The sequence below is a fragment of the Erythranthe guttata genome, chromosome 10 (genome assembly GCF_056151865.1).
Source record: "Erythranthe guttata isolate IM_541 chromosome 10, IM_541, whole genome shotgun sequence".
In the NCBI taxonomy this organism is placed as follows: Eukaryota; Viridiplantae; Streptophyta; class Magnoliopsida; order Lamiales; family Phrymaceae; genus Erythranthe; species Erythranthe guttata.
The window spans coordinates 7,509,465-7,527,441 of record NC_142542.1 but is presented as its reverse complement, the minus strand read 5'-3'; the positions used below and the strand labels follow the sequence as shown (position 1 = coordinate 7,527,441).

Here is a 17,977-nt window from a genome sequence, read left to right as displayed (position 1 = left end):
GTGTTTGTGAGGTTTTTTATCATATCTTGCAGATCTCGTAACATGTCACAAAACGGAGGAGATAATTCAACTAAAGAGGGGCAACAACCAGGCATTTCAAAGTTCCAAATGCAAACATTGGTGAGCGAGATGAGGCGGGTGATGAGAATGGAGTTGGAGCAAATTCATGAAAGGATAGAGAAATTGGAGGAGGAGGCAACAAAGAGGCAGCACCCACCTAGGCGAGTGCAACCAACGGCACAATGGGGTGGTGCTAAAGATGAAGAAGAATTAGAGGAACTCGATGAACGTCCAATGAATGGAGGAAGGTTTGAACGTGGGTATAGAGGTGCTAACAATGGAAGAAGGCCCAAGCAAGATGACGATTTGGGAAGCATCAAGGTGACGATTTCGCCATTTCAAGGCAGAACTGACCCAGAGGCTTATCTAGAATGGGAGAAGAAGATAGAAATGGTCTTCGAATGTCATAACTGCTCCGAAAACAAAAAGGTAAAGCTTGCTACGATTGAATTCACTGATTATGCTATTATTTGGTGGGATCAATTGTTGAAGGAAAGGAGGAGAAATTATGAGCAACCTGTTGAAACATGGGATGAGATGAAGGCCATCATGAGGAAACGTTTCATTCTAAACTACTACCACAGAGAGTTGTTCAACAAGTTACAGCGCCTAACTCAAGGATCGAGGAGCGTCGATGAGTACCACAAAGAGATGGAAGTTGCTATGATCCGAGCAAGTGTACAAGAAGATAGAGAAGCTACCATGGCTAGATTCCTACATGGCTTAAATCGTGAAATAGCAGATGTTGTGGAGATGCAACACTATGTGGAATTGACGGATATGGTGCACCAAGCTATCAAAGTCGAACAACAACTGAAGCGGAGGAATTTGGCTAGGAAGGGAACAGGTGCAATCACTTCAAATTCGTGGAAGGCAGCACCTAAACGGGATGAATGGCCATCAACCAAACCTAAATTCGAACCTTCTAAGGATGCCAAACCAGTGTCAACATTCAAACAAGGTTACACTGAACCTTCCACTTCTAAGAATCGAGATATGAAATGTTTCAAGTGCCATGGCAGGGGACACATAGCTAGTGAGTGTCCTAACAAAAAGGTTATGGTGATAAATGCCCAAGGGGAGATCGAATCGGAGGATGAAAAGGAAGACGAGGTAGATGAGTTGCCATCTTTTGGAGATACATACGAAGGACAATATGCTGTAGAGGGCGATTTATTAGTGGCAAGGCGAGCTCTTAGTGTACAAGGTAAAGAAGAAGAGAACAATCAACGAGAAAACTTATTTCATACTCGTTGTTTTGTAAATGGTAAGGTTTGCAGCGTTATTATTGATGGTGGGAGCTGCACTAATGTTGCAAGTACTGAATTAGTTGAGAAATTGGAGTTGCCTACCTTGAGGCATGCTCCACCATACCGACTTCAGTGGCTAAATAATAGTGGAGAAATCAAGGTGACAAAGCAAGTGTTAGTAGCATTCTCCATTGGCAAGTATGAGGATGAAGTGTTGTATGATGTGGTGCCTATGCAAGCATGCCATGTCCTATTGGGGAGACCATGGCAGTACGATCGCCGGGCAACACATGATGGGTACACTAATAGGTACTCTTTTATCGTTAAAAAGAAACCCATGACACTTGTACCGTTAAGTCCAAAACAAGTTCTTGAAGATCAACTCAAGATACAAAAAAAGAGTGAGAAGTGTAAAGAAAAACAGAGAGATGGTGAGATTGAGAGAAAAGAAAAGGAGAGAAGAGAAAAGGAGAGAAGTGTCAAAACAAAAGAGAGTGATAAAAAAATGAGAGTGCACGAGGGGAAAAGTACAACTTCATTGCAAAAAAAAAAAAGTGAGATCAAGAGAGCTTTATTATCGCAACAGCTCCTTATAGTACTTATGTACAAGGAGGCCCTTTTAAGTACTAACGAACTTGTCGGATCATTGCCGAGCAATGTTGTTTCACTTTTGCAGGAATTTGAAGATGTCTTTCCCGAGGAGGTAGCACCAGGCTTACCACCAATTCGAGGAATTGAGCACCAAATTGACTTCGTACCAGGTGCAACAATTCCAAACCGACCAGCCTATCGAAGTAGTCCCGAGGAGACAAAGGAACTTCAACGGCAGGTTGATGAGCTACTGGAGAAAGGACATATTAGGGAGAGTATGAGCCCTTGTGAAGTTCCGGTGTTGCTTGTACCTAAGAATGATGGAACATGGAGGATGTGTGTTGATTGTCGAGCCATCAACAATATCACAGTAAAGTATCGTCATCCTATTCCTAGACTAGATGATATGTTAGATGAATTGCATGGGTCTTGCGTGTTCTCTAAAATTGATCTTAAGAGTGGTTATCATCAAATTAGAATGAAAGAAGGTGATGAGTGGAAAACTGCATTTAAAACAAAATATGGCTTGTATGAATGGTTGGTTATGCCGTTTGGGCTTACTAATGCACCTAGTACTTTTATGAGGCTCATGAACCATGTTTTACGTGCATTCCTTGGTAAATTTGTAGTTGTGTATTTTGATGATATTCTAATTTACAGCAAAAACCTTAATGATCACGTTGAACACCTAGCACTTGTTTTAAAGGTTTTAAGGAAAGAAAGGTTGTTTGCTAATCTTAAGAAATGTACTTTCTATATGGACAAACTTGTGTTTCTTGGTTATGTTGTTAGTGCTAAAGGTATAGAGGTTAATGAGGAAAAGGTGATGGCGATTCGAGATTGGCCAACGCCTACATCGGTGACTTGAGTCAGGAGCTTTCATGGCTTGGCTGGATGTTATAGGTGCTTTGTTCGGAATTTCAGCAGCATAGCAGCACCTCTTACAATAGTTATCAAGAAGAACGTTCCATTCAAGTGGGGAGAGGAACAAGAAAGGGCATTTCAACTAATCAAGGATAAATTGACTAATGCACCGTTACTTGTTTTGCCTAACTTCACCAAAATGTTTGAAATTGAGTGTGATGCATCAGGTATAGGTATTGGCGGTGTACTAATGCAAGAAGGAAGACCAATTGCATACTTTAGTGAAACATTAAGTGGGGCAGCTTTAAACTATCCTACATATGACAAGGAATTGTATGCATTGGTTCGAACTCTAGAGACATGGCAGACTACGTGTGGGCAAAAGAGTTTGTGATTCATAGCGATCATGAATCCTTGAAGCATCTAAAGGGACAGTACAAATTGAGCAAGCATCATGCCAAGTGGGTGGAATTCATCGAAACTTTTCCTTATGTTATCAAATACAAGCAAGGTAAGGAGAACATAGTTGCTGATGCATTGTCACGAAGGTATGTTTTCCTTTCAACACTTAGTACTAAGTTGCTTGGATTTGAGTATATTAAGGACTTGTATGCAACTGATTCTGATTTTGGTGATTATTTTAAAAATTGCACTAATGGGGCATACGGGAAGTTCTATTTGCATGATGGTTTTTTATTTCCGGAGAACAAGTTATGTGTGCCACATTCATCTTTGCGTGAATTACTTGTTCGGGAATCACATAGTGGTGGTTTGATGGGGCACTTTGGCGTGGCTAAGACTTTAGGTGTGTTGCATGAGCATTTCTTTTGGCCACGCATGAAACATGATGTAGAGAAAATTTGTGCAAGATGCATTAGTTGCAAACAAGCTAAATCTAGGCTTCAACCACATGTTTTGTACACTCCCCTACCTATTCCAAATGCACCTTGGGTTGATATCTCTATGGATTTTGTTTTGGGTTTACCTAGGACAAAGAGAGGGAGAGATTCAGTTTTTGTGGTTGTTGATAGGTTCTCTAAAATGGCTCACTTTATTGCATGCCATAAAACTGATGATGCATCGCATGTAGCGAATTTATTTTTTTGTGAGATTGTTTGGTTGCATGGCATGCCAAGGACTATTGTTTCTGATAGAGATGCAAGGTTTTTAAGTTACTTTTGGAAGACTTTGTGGGATAAGTTAGGAACTAAATTGTTGTTCTCTACTACATGTCACCCACAAACTGATGGTCAAACGGAAGTAGTCAATAGGACTTTGTCTACTTTATTGCGTGCAATTATACAAAAAAACTTGAAAACTTGGGAAGATTGTTTACCGCATGTTGAATTTGCTTATAATCGTTGTGTTCATTCTGCAACTAAGTTTTCACCATTTGAGATTGTTTATGGTTTTAATCATTTGACTGCTTTGGATTTAACCCCTTTACCTTTGCATGAGCGTGTTAACTTAGATGGCGAAAAAAAAAGCAGATTTCGTAAAACAACTTCATGAGAAGGCAAGGCAACATAAAGAGCGTTGGACTGAGCAATATGTCAAGCAAGCTAATAAGGGGCGTAAGAAAGTTGTCTTCGAACCAGGAGATTGGGTATGGCTACATATGAGAAAGGATCGGTTCCCTCAACAAAGAAGATCTAAACTTCTTCCAAGGGGTGATGGACCATTTCAAGTGGTGGAACGTATCAATGACAATGCCTACAAACTTGAACTACCTGGTGAGTATGGTGTTAGTACTAGCTTTTATGTTTCTGACTTATCTCCATTTGATGTAGGTGATGCAGATTTGAGGACAAATCCTTCTCAAGAAGGGGAGAATGATGCAAATGGAACCATAAGAGACGAAGTCCACCAAGAGCCACTAAGCTTGCCAAGCGGACCAATCACAAGGCTTAGAGCCAAGCGTTTCAAGGAAGCATTATATGGGCTGATTTAAGAAGAAGTTGAGATGGCAAATAATTGGAGGCCCAGCATGAGTTCAAATCCATGTACAAGCCCATTCGCAATTCAAATGGACCCAAATCAGATTGGAGGGAAGTCAATCACAAATATATCAGTTATGGAAGGATCTAATTGAAGCAATCACGTTTTTCAAGGATTTGGAGAGTCCTCCACTTGTGCAATTTCAGCTTTAGAATATCAAATTTCTGATTTAGATGTTTCCTTAATTTAGAATCAATAATTGTTAATTAGATTGGCTGATTTGTGGCTGATTTGATTAGATAGATAATAATTCATTGTTCTTATTTTATTTCCATAGATTAGAGAATATTGAACCCTATATAAATTGGCTAAGTTGTATGTTCCAGCAACCAATTCAGAAATCATTTTGTGAGGCATTAGTATTCTTCTTTCTATCTTGAAAGAGCTTTTGAACTTATCAAGTTATCTTGTGGCGTTCAAACAATCAGACTTATCATCACGATTCTTGAATCCATCTTGAACTCTTGGTGTGGCGTCTTCGCATCCATTGTAATCTTGGTTCGTGATTTACTAATCATTGGGTCAAGGTTTGACAAACTTGTTTCTTTGAAGGGTCTTGGGGTTTCAAAACCATATATTGTTATTGGGTTTCGTCACATGTTGGCGTAGATCATATCACGTTTCTTACAAAATTTCATGAAATTTATATTTATATCATGATATCATGATTATTGTATTACAATTATTATTGAGGACCAGAAATATCATGATTTATCGAAATTTCCAAATATGAGCAGATGGAATGATCATGAGATGGTGGTTGATCGCAACAAATAATCTTCATGCATGGGGACAATTTGAAATTTTGAAATATTTTTGTCACGATGTTGTCGTTACGTATATGTAGTAATATAATACGATGAAAATAAATACGTGAACAAATTACTATAGTAACACAACACAAATTATTGTCACTCGTCAAATAATCTTCTAACGAGAGTCGTCGTAGAAGCAAAATATGGATCCCCAAAAAAACTAGCAATCCTAACTTCTGTTAGCAAGAAGGAACTATCAAACTTTTCTAAGTAAAACAAGGATCTAATATAAGCTGAAAATCATGTCACCCACGGTATATCTGGTAACGCACTGTGTTTCAAGTGCAACCCGGACATAACAGAAGGATGATTGTACTATCATGTCAGTTCAATGATGAACATGGAAAATTCCAAGCGATTTACGCAAGTAATCAAATCTTAGGAGATCCAAAGGTTTTGTGAAGATATCAGCCAACTGACTCCCTGTGGACACATATGCAATGGACAATGTGGGATCGATGGGTGTTCCGACACTGTTATGTCCCAATTCATCATTTAAGATATAGTAAACATTACTGAATGTATAAAGTAACTTAAGTTGGAATTCTTACATTTCCAAACCTCATATATTGTTTTCTTGGTACCTGGTCTAAGGTACACCATGTTAATGGTGTAACAGTTTGTACTCATTGCTTCTACCCAGACCTTTAAAGCAACATTTGCTGAGATCAGCATGACTCGTGTCATTTGCCTGAATGTCATTTTTTCCCTTTCTCCTACACCATTGTGACGAAGTGTCTTGGGTACAAAAAACTCATGTGACATACCATTCTTATCACAAAACTTTCTGAAGGATGAATTTTCAAACTCCCTTTTTCCTCCAATGCTTTCATGTTTCTCAATCTGAATTCCCTTATCATCCTTGACAACTGGTCTTGTGCGCCAAGCATCTTCATTTATTGAATTGATGAACATCTCCATCCTGGTCTTGCAATATGAATAGTTGTTTCAGGTAAGAAGTGGTGGGCGAGTAGTGGAGCCGCCTTCCATATGAGCGTTCATCGCTCCTATAGAGAAAAAAAAATCGAATTCCCAAAATCACGTACTATGTATGTCTAGTGTGAGGCTCTTGATCCCGATTATTGATTTATATACTTATAGAAATAAATTATTCTAAGTTGTAACCGATTACTTGTTGAGACGATATTATATTGCAACTAGAAGTCTTGTGTTGTCACGGTAATTAAATACTAAAGAATGAATAAATAACAAAATAATTTAATGTGGTTCAGACACAATTGTGCCATACATCCACGAGGACCTGCACGTGTTCACTAGTTCAGATTTAGAGTGTACATTTATAGGACTTAATTAATAATAAAAACTTTGTCTTTAATTTTTACGACGTTCTTGTACACAACTCGAACTTTGTGTTTTTCCACAGCAGCTCCTCTCCGCGAATCTTGAACCTTTTTCAAGCCTGAACTCCCTTCAGAAACGCGGATGACCTCTCCCTAGATGTAGACATCAACTCTGTATATATTGGTACACAACAACGATGGCACAATACTGGTTTACAAACTGCCCTGGCACAACTTCGATACGATGAGATGTTTTTCTCCAATAATGGTGTTGAGATCTTCAATGACCTGTGCGGCTTTATATATGCACGAATTTAGCCTCCCAAACTCTTGCTTGATCTCCAAGAAATCGTGTAACTAGGGAAGTATAGTCCTAGCCACTTTCTAACTATATTCTAGATAAGTCCAAAGATACCTAGCTAGAATAAAATACATGGAAATAAATCAAAGTCCTAATTTAAAAATATTACAAAAATAGGACTATAAATAATTCCCAAAAATAAACACTGAACCAAATCTTTGCCAATATTTACTTCCAAGTTTGGTAGATTTCTTCACTCCCCAAATTCAAAATCTTCTACTAACAGTTTGTCACTCCAATTTCAGCACCAAAAACGATGCATTGCCGATTCAATCTCTTTTATCAAGACACATAGAAGCTTAAAGCACCCCATGATATAGGAATGAATAACTTAAAATATTAACTTGATAAGAACATCTTTCCCCGCCTTCGATAACTTCTTTTTCACCCCAACCTTTGATTTTATTCCGAACGAGCTCTGAGGTAACCAAAAACCGCCTTACGAGATGGTCCCATCGATGCCGGCATACACCCATGTACTTGTCATGTTTAACATCGCCTCTTTCTCCTCCTTCGTAGTAGATGCACAAAAATCCATGGTAAATTTATCCAAGTTAATGAGTTGACCCGAGGCAAGCTTATACTCATTAAGAATACGCCTAAGGGGGGACGCACTCAGTGAAGTAGCATGGGAGAAAGTAAGTGTGTCATCCGCGAAGCAAAGGTTCGACATCGGCGGCGCCGTTGGAGCGATTTTGATGCCTTGAATATCGCAACTATCAGCCGCCTGGATCATTGAGACAAGACCCTCAGTGAAACAAATAACGAGATAAGGCGAAAGGGGACCGCCCTTCAATCAAGCTAGAGGGAAAACCGAGACGACTGAAGATTCTTTTAAAAAAACCCCACTCAATACAATCGTAGGCTTTACTAATGTCCAGTTTAATTTCCATAAATTTAGTTCGCTTCCTAGAATTTAACTTAATGAATTGGTTGGTTTCATCAGCCACCAAAACATTATCCGATATAAGGCGCTTCGGGACAAAGGCAGAGAAATGAGATTGCACAAAATTGGTTTCATTCGGTTCGCAAAAATAATAGTAAGGTCCTACAATTCTCATTTTGTTTCTAATTTATCTAATATATATGTAATATTTTGGAAAATTTAGAATGCTTGAATTGTTTATCAAAATTAATTGATTAAAACTAGGAATAATTAAAATTTTATATGTAATTTTTAATGCATGAAATTATGTTTTCTTTTATAATTTATATACAAGTAAATTTATTAAAACATATTACGTACTAAAAGAAAATATAAGCTATAATGAAAATCCATTCAAAGATAAAATATCATGATATATTGATTTTTTAGTTAAATTGATGTGGGGTCCATGTGTCATGAGATATCATTTGAGGGTGGGTTTTCCCAATTTTATAATGCTTGGGTACAAATCACAAATATAATTCACACGTATTTAAATATATAATTTACACACACAAGTTTGTATGAGTACACTTTAGTACAAATAATATTAAACATAGTTTTAAAATTTTAATATTTATGATTATGTTTTATTATTTATCAAAAATAATTTTAGTAATAGAATATGCTATCCAATCTTAAAGAGGATTTCGGTAATTCACCAGTTCAACAATTCTTGTGTACCATCGAACCATTCCGAAAGTCGAGCCATCATCTGTATTCATTTAATTACTCTATTTCATGTGACCCGACTACGATTTTTGGAAGGTGATGAAGACTAGCGTGATGTCAGGTGATAATGTGATCCCAACGTCAAGCTTCCCAGAGTCTTAATCGATCGTTGTACCTGCAGCACTAGGAGTGATTATGCCGGTATAGAAGCTCCGACGATCAGTTTCAAATGTATAGATATGTTCTTTTGTATGTTTGTAAAAAATTGTTACGTCATAAAAGTTTGATTGAACTACCTTTTTATAGAGATTTTCTTTCTCGAGTCCTGAGACTTTTCTTTTAGGGCTTTTAACATAACTCTACTTATTTGGGCCTGCCGCCCTCAATGGGCTTTTAAGGTTAAGTGGATCTTAACTCGCCTTAGACACCGAGGTAAGGATGGTTTTTTTTTCCCAAGACCTCACTTCGGGTCCCGACGTAAGGTATAAACTAGATTCGTTTCTTAGGGTTTTGATGTTCTTTATGAAACTAAGATCTCTTTCTTCTGGGCTTTCTCGCTCTGATGGGCTTTTAGGGCTGCCTTTCTCAATTTTATGTAATGTCATAGCGGTGAGGCCCATCAAGGTGAAATGGTCCATACCAACTATTCCCCTGTACTAAACAAATTGAATTTCAAATTCAGAGTCATAAAGTCCCGCCTTTTTCGAATTGACCACGTGTCTCTTTTCTAGAGGCTGCTCAAGGCAGCGTGTGTAAGTTAATGCCTGACTGCTCGTATATCGAGCATATCATTTATTGAATCATGCGGGAGGCATGTTTTACGATAATATATGTACTTTCATTGATCTCATCCGTCCATTTAAGTGGCAATATCTTTTGTCGTTTCCCATTCCGTCCTTATAAATATTTTCCCCCTACCCCATACTATTTATCATCTTTTACTTTTATTTTCCCTTTATTATCTGCGTATTATTTTTTCCAGCAAAGTTGTTTTCACGCGTCTCATTTTTTCCCTAGCGAATCATCTCTGGTTTCCCTACCTCTTTTCTTTCTTTACTATTTCATTTTCTAGTTCTCATGTCTTTTCGCTCATCTAAGTTAGCCGACCAAGTTGCTCATCTTCGTTGTTTAGACGATGATGACGATGGCTTTGACATCTTGGTGTCTCTTCCTAGAGTAGTCCCTCCTATCCCCTCAACCAGTATAGGTTCTCGTGGTTCTTCTGCATAAATTCTCACGATCTCCGCGTGGAAAGATCCAATGACTTTCTTTGAGGAAATTCTCCAAATCTCCCCGAGGGGAGTTCTCAAGTTCTAGCCGAGGGAAGGAACCTGAGGGGATCACTGGGGGCCTAGTACCTTAACCAATATTGACCTCTTTAGTTTAATCAGGGATGTAGTTCTCTCCTCGGATACCGAGTTAGTCCTTCCCTTGACCTCTGATCGTCCCCACATGCCCCTTCCGGGTTATAGTACATGATTTTCTTAATAGTTTTATTATGGCTTTTCATTTCTAGTCTCCCCTTACTTTACTGAGATAGCCCAAATTTACGAGGTGTCTAGAAACCATATTTATCCTAATGATGACTGATTTTCGAATGCTTTGTGCCTGGTCCGGGTTCATTCATTCTCCAACTGGTTTGAGGAGTGTTATATTCCTACAAAAGTTAAGCCCATACCACGTCTCCATCTCTTTCTCGTCCTCATTTCAAGATCATAAATCCTCCGAACAAAACGGATTGGTGGCAAGGTCAATATTTTTTCGTGAAAAGTCCCTGTGATACAAGATATCTTCACCCTTGGATTGTTACCTTACCCGAGAAGATCAGGAGAGGTAAATCTCTTCATGTTGATGACTGGCTGTTACGACTAATAACTCACTTCCAGCCGAGTTTTGGCTTGCTCAAGCGACTCATTAAATACCCTCTGTTATTGCGTCATTTTTATTTCCACAATAATATGATCCAACCCATGTTGCAAGTTGCACTGGGTAGGCTTCCTGACATATGTATATATGGAATTTTTAGTTCCTTATCACTTTCGATATTGTATTTTCATATTGCCTCTTTTCTCATTTATTGCGGATTTAAGGATGAAAGGCATGTACAGAGTGAAGAAAGCAGCTACTCGGCCAATGAAAACAGAGCCTGAATTATATGGTTCCGATTTCCTGCGTCCCTTGGCGGTCAATCCTGGGAATAGGATCTCAGAAGACCAAGGTCCAAAATCCAAAATCACCAGGAAGAAACCGCCTGGCCCAATCCGCTTCCGAGGTAGAATCAGGCTTTGCGAGCCTGGTTCTGAGTCGGCTACTCTTTTCGTGCCTGGGCCGACAATTAGCCCACTCGACTTACTTCGGCTAGTGAAAATGAACCTCCTCGATCTGAGGCGAGTAAAAAAAAAAGGCAGCCGGAAACCCTCTTGGCCCCATCGGGAACATCCTCTTCCAAACATTACCCTTAATCGTTGTCGAAAATTCGAGAAACGTTAGAGGCTTGACGGGCTGCCGCATTGCCACTAGATGTGGAATACTTTCGGCAAATAGATGATGATGCTCGCCATGAGTTGTTACTTAATAATATAACTCATGTTTGGTCGTTGTACTATTTTTCCTTTTATTGAGGAAGATTACCCCTCATTTTTGATATTTTATGCACCTATATTTTTATGCTCTATTTATAGAAATTTTCTATTGTCTTCCTGGTCCCACTCGGTCGGGGCGGAGTTCTTTGGGAGGCCTATGACACTAAGAAAGATGAAGTAATCATCCAACTCTAAAAAGAGGTTCAGGCACTAAAAGAGAGTTTGGCCTTAGGTGATCCTCGATAAATGCTCTCTTCGAGGACGTGATGAGAGAACATGAGGAAGAGGGGGTTCTTAAGGCGGAGAAAGAGTCTCTGGAAGTATGGAATGCCGAGCTAGAGAAAAAAATCAGGGAAATCAGCCACGAGCTGTTTCAGGCTGGGTTGGAGGCGTCCGTCAATTTTAATGAGGGAATCTGAGAGGGCTATCGATTATTTTCCCATTCTTCTAAAGGTGAGCAACTTATGCAAGAATTTGTGTGGAGGTTTTTTGTCCAACTGTGGAAGTCAACAACTTTCATCCGAAAGGCGTCTGAATCGGCTCGCTTTTTCTTTACGTCAGCTGTTGAGTCTGCCCACAATCGTATAAACAAAGCACGAATCCAGTTTTCGCTGGACGTGGAAGAGCTTAGCGAAGATTTGACCAAGGATGTGATCCCGGGATTCGAAGATGATGTCAAGGACGACCCCGAGTTGGAAATGTGGAGGGCCGTTTATCAAAATTTGTTGCATGTCCTTATATCAAGGTCGACTTCGTTGGTGTCATCACCGATTACGTTGTGATGTTGAGCCTCAAAGGGTTATGGTTGAGCTCGGAGAAGCTGCTCTCGAGTCAACTGATCACTCTGACGGACTGGCGATCTATACCATTCTTGAGGTGGAAACTTTGAATGCCCTTACTTTGGACAATATGTAACTGCGTGTTTCTTCTCGTTTTAGCGACAAAAACAAAATTCTTGTTTTCCTATTTTCCCATTTCTTTCAAGGAATGTTTTAAAGACTATTTCGTAATGTATTCTTTTTTCGCACTTATCATAAGTTTGTTTTGTACTTCTTTCATATGAATTTTCTTTTACCAACTTATCTTTTATCGTGCAGCTCACGCGATGTCTTCGGGCGACGCGTACGAGCGCGTGTGGCAGCGGCTCGGCGGCGGGGTCGCGGCGATCTAACTCCTTCGTCTTCCTCCTCTCGGATTTCACCTTGTATACCGAATTCTACAATCACGTGGCACCAGCCACGGAAAAGTTAGAACAAATGGAATAAAAACGACAATTAAATAGGCGACCGATTAATGGTAGCGGCGCGTGGGGCCGACGACCGTCGATAGTAACGACGGATCGGCGGTGGAGCAGCGGCCTTGAGTGAGGAGAGCGGCTAGGGTTTCTTGTCTTATGTACAAGACCTATAAATCTTGTATTTATAGTGTCTTGTGCACAAACCCTAAAAGGCTTAAGTTGGACCAGGCCCAGCAGCTTAAGCTCGTTTGTTTTTCTCTGCTCGTTTCTCCAAACCAATGATCGGAAATTTATAACAATAATATTTTCAGAATCATTGAAACTTCCTCGTCGATACGAGTGCCAAAACTCGATTTCCAATTTCTAAAAATGGAAAACCTAATTTTGTAAACATACCAAATCGGGAAACTTCCCAATTTAGAAAGTTCACTAAGATCATCGCCTAGTTCTTTCATATTCCTATTATCATTCATAATTCACAATTATGAATCTTGAAATCAATCGTATTGACTTCCAATTATGTAAAGACCAAACTTTTTAATATTTGACCATTTATTCAATAAATTCAAGTATACAAGCAGTGTGACCATTGATGGTTCAGGTGTAAGCTAGCCGTCGCCCCACAACTCATTATGGTTTAAACTCGTCCCCAGAGTTATATTTAAAATTCTATTTTATCGCTAATTTGAATATTGGAAAAATACCATAACCTCCCATGATGTTAAATAATAATCACCCATACCCCATTATTTTTGAAAAATATTATCCATTACTTCTTTAAGGTTTCATTTTTGTAAAAATGCAACTTAAACCAAATTAAGTAATTTCTCACATCAACACGCACATGGGCGCAACGAAAAGGTTAAGAGAATTTATTGATTGAGAAATATATAATCATCGATGCAAACATATGAAATGATGAGGAGAAAACAAACCACATCGTTTTTCACACAAATATTTTGTTTTAAGAAAAACAAAATTCAACTATCAATATGAATTTCTCGTTAGTAATGGAACTTGTCGAGAGCATAAACTATAATGACGAGGTGAGAAATATGACAATGAGTGAAGGTTGAAGAAAGGAGGTGAATGCCATAATATGTGATAAAAAATATATATGTGTTACTAATGTTTGTTTTTCAAACATTAGAGGCTTATGTGTAATTAAATATACCGTGAAATTAGCTTAATGTTTTAAGTGATAGATGATGAGTTTTCAATAAAATGATTACTAGAAGGGTTTGAATGTTAGATCAAACTAAATCTCCAGAGAGATTTGTGTATTTTTTCGAATCTAAGGGATCTACGTGTAATGAGACAAAACTTCAAAGAAGTATGTATAATTTATCTAGGTATTTTGGAGGACCATAATTACAATTTTCTCATTTATTGTGATGCTCAGTTGTATATATAACTCCTACCAGCACTAACTCCATTACAAGTCAAAACCATTACATTATTTGTCCAATATTTTTTCTCTCTCTTCTCCTTAAAACCTTCTCTCTCCTCTCTTTAAAATCTTTTCTCTTGTTTACATCGTTAACCATGTCTCCCTACACACATATCCTCCATCTTGTAACAATTCTTTTTCTACTTCTCATGAATGGAAACAATGAAATAATCATTTGCTACAGCAACAAAGTCATCATGACGGCCCCTTCTATCATCATTACAGTTGATAAAAATCCAGGATCCGGAAATTTTACATCAATTCAAGGTGCAATTGACTCTCTCCCTTTGGTGAACCAAGAAAGAGTTTTGATCGATGTTCATGCAGGGATATACACGTAAGTTCTTCTTCCTTAGTTCATCCATTTATATGTGTATATGTATATTATATTTGCATGAAGTTTATTTATATGTTTGAACTAAATATTATTTGAAGAGAGAAGGTAACAATACCTTCAACAAAAGCGTACATAAAAATACTAGGTGCTGGGGCAGAAAATACAGTGGTTCAGTGGGGTGATACAGCCAGGTCACAGCCACTTGGAACATATGGTTCAGCAACTTTTGGCGTAGATGCACCATACTTTGTAGCAAAAAATATCACATTCAAGGTAGTGTGCAGTCTAACCTCTTTTGTTTTATGTGCTTTAATTATATGTTACATGTGTCATTTGATGAACGAATAATATATATATATATATATATATATATATATATATATATATATACATACGTGTGTGTATATATAATGTGCAGTCTTACATCTTTGTTTTACGTGCTTTAATTTTGTTCCATGTGTCATTTAATACTCTCTCTCTCTCTCCATCTTTATATATATATATATATATATATATATATATATATATATATATATATATATATATATATATATATATATATATATATATATATACTTATATACTCACACACTAAAATATATTTAAATATTTGGTAGATGTTTTAGAAAGAAAATTAGACTAAAACCTTCAAAAAATAAGTTTTTTCATGATCTTTTCAAGCATCTTATTGAGAAGTTAAATAATCTACTTTAATTTGAACATATAATTATTAAAAAATTTCTTGCTGCTGTAACATGTTATTTAAGAGCATACTAGTTTTATAATAATGATTTAACGATATCATTGCGATTGATAAGAGTTCATTTAAACTTTTAAATAACTTTATAAAAACATACATGTTATGTTTGCCTTTCCATTTATCTCTTAATGGCATAGTTTTCAGCGCGTGGTGATGATAACCGTATTAATTAAAGGACCGTATCTCACTGGTTTAAATATTTATGCAGAATACATCTCCAATTCCTCCACCAGGAGCTGATGGAATGCAAGGAGTAGCTTTACGAATATCAGGAGACGTATCCGCATTTGCAGGTTGTAAGTTTCTGGGCGCACAAGACACTCTCTACGATCACAGGGGTAGGCATTATTACGAAGATTGCTACATTGAAGGATCTGTGGATTTCATCTTTGGTGATGGTCGTTCCTACTTTAAGGTAATTTTTAATTACTATATATAAAACTAACATACTTACTAAAAGTGTTGGATAATGGAGTTTTAGTTCCGGAACAGATTCATCCAGAGCAAGTCTAAGTAGAAATTAGTCGTAAATATACATATGAATTCTCAAGAGCAACATACTGACTACGCGATAATATTATGCATAACTAAAAATATGATAGAGTACCTTACTTTATGGAAAATAATCCTTGAATGTGAATCATAACATACTTTGCAATAAATGTGTTACCATTGTGAAAAATATTTTGAGTGTGCATGCAAAAAACAGCATATATATTAACAATCTACATAAACTAAAATGGATTTATAAGAAATAAACCACACAATCCCCAAGAAAATATAGTTTTCAATAAATGAGCATATACAACGTTTTGTTCAGTTTAATTATTTTATGACCCTTATGCATGTTTTTATTATTCATCCACTTTGGAGACTTACAAATATTACCTTACTTTATGCACGTGTTATCTAAGTGCAAAATGAGACTATATAATTAAATGCCCTTTAGTGTGGCATATAAAATAATTGACTTTATTAATTTTATTTTAAAAAAAAAAACTTTGTTATCTAAAAAATTTATTCATCTCAACATACACATGAGATAATCACTTTATGATTGTAAGACCATTAACGGTAATCTTAATATCATAATGGACTTCTTTCGTTAGCAAGCAATATTCTAGAATATCTAGATTTAAAGATTTGGTAATACTCCACTGAAATTTTATTTTTTTGATATTTTTAATATTTTATCTCTTTATATAAAATGCAAATAAAAAAATACTAATGATTCTTATTTATGCAGGGTTGTGAGTTACATGCAATTGCAACAGGAGCAGTGGCAGCTCAAAACAGAAGCGCGAGTTCGGAAAATACAGGTTTCTCCATTGTCAACTGTAGAGTGACGGGCTCAGACATAGTGTACCTAGCGAGAGCATGGGCTCCTTTCTCTACAACCATATTTGCTTATACATACATGGAAAACAATGTCAACCCGGAGGGCTGGTTTGACTGGGGTGATCCATCTAGACAATCGTAAGTCATCCCTATATAAGTGGTTTTATATATCTGAAATTGTTATGAGTGATAATGTTATTTTTTCAATACAAATGGTCTTTAATGGTACAGGACTGTAACCTTTGGGGAGTATCAGTGTAGTGGACCTGGATCAAATACTGCAGGAAGAGTTAAATGGTCAAAAATTCTTACAGATGAAGAGGCTGGACGGTTTACTTCCCTTGACTTTATTGATGCATCTGAATGGCTCGACCTATCATAAATAACAACATGCTTTGACTAGATATTTTTTAGTTATGGATATTTTTTTATAAATGACTAGTTTTTCTTTGTGATTAAACACAGAGATAACTCAATCAAGTAAGCAAATACAATAATGCCAAGCATGGTTTAGGTCCAGTGTTAATGTTGTTAGAGTAAGTGACCAACAAGCCAACTTGTGGCTATGGTCTTTCGTTTATTATTATAATAAATAATATTTTTTCGTATTAACAATGAAATACATTTTGGCATTCTATATCTTTGTCCCTTGCATAAGCATAGACATAGTCCTTACAGTTATTATAATTACTTATATTTGATCTAGTAGGAATATGAGATATTTAGTTAAGTAATATGAGTGTTAAACCATGTTCCTAGTCAAAAGGTTAGGCCACCAATGAGGATATCGGCATTTCCCATTGGAGACTAGCACTTAGTCTATGTGTACTGTGTCTCATCAGTAAACGGTATTGTGATATCGGCATACATAAGTGAGTGCTCATAAGTTGATTATTTCACTGAACTCTCTCATCCTAGATATCTCTAACTGATTCTTAATTATCGAGTACAGGTCTCTATGATATAGTTGTACACCATTAGTCCTTAAAACCCAAACATCACCGTGAGTTCACTAGAATACCAGCTGTATCGTGACATGTCCCTGAGTTCTACCGAGCCGCCCTAAGGGCCAGTGTTCGTGTAGTCCGAAATCTAGTAGGAGGTATGTGCATTGAAGTCGGGGATTCGATGGCTAGAATAATCTTGGATGTTCTGTGTGTTCTTATAGATAGTAATCATTAAGTCTCTGTCCTATGTGATGATTAGGGAATGTGATTCTCTAAGTCATGCACGAACAGATTGCAACACTTAGGACAATCGCACAGTTATTCAAGCATAAAGGAGGTCTCGATGAACCAATGTGTGACACCCCTCTCACGATTACTCTTATTATATGTAATCTCAGCGGAAGACTTTCAGAAAAATGATTATTGTGGATATAAATTTACGTCAAAAATTTTCTTTTAAATCAGAGGGAGAGAGATAATACTTTACTA

The 17,977-nt window shown here is 37.2% G+C and overlaps 1 protein-coding gene and 1 pseudogene across 1 annotated transcript; both read left to right on the top strand.

The window, feature by feature from the left end:
• The first annotated feature begins 99 nt into the window (after positions 1–99).
• LOC105970777 (uncharacterized) lies at positions 100–4,993 on the top strand (annotated as a pseudogene).
• Positions 4,994–14,028: 9,035 nt separating this feature from the next.
• LOC105969240 (putative pectinesterase 53) lies at positions 14,029–17,178 on the top strand. The gene is made up of 5 exons (XM_012993989.2): positions 14,029–14,443; positions 14,542–14,716; positions 15,412–15,618; positions 16,450–16,679; positions 16,773–17,178. Exons 1-5 carry the CDS (start codon positions 14,202–14,204, stop codon positions 16,921–16,923), a joined length of 1,005 nt encoding a protein of 334 aa, XP_012849443.2. The 5' UTR covers positions 14,029–14,201; the 3' UTR covers positions 16,924–17,178.
• The last annotated feature ends 799 nt before the right edge of the window (positions 17,179–17,977 follow it).

Excerpts from the sequence above, each read along its gene's own strand:
- LOC105969240 (XM_012993989.2), top strand. The coding sequence starts at position 14,202 with ATGTCTCCCTACACACATATCCTCCATCTTGTAACAATTCTTTTTCTA. Across the intron at positions 14,717-15,411 it reads CAAAAAATATCACATTCAAG|AATACATCTCCAATTCCTCC; the intron begins GTAGTGTGCAGT and ends ATATTTATGCAG. Across the intron at positions 15,619-16,449 it reads ATGGTCGTTCCTACTTTAAG|GGTTGTGAGTTACATGCAAT; the intron begins GTAATTTTTAAT and ends TTATTTATGCAG.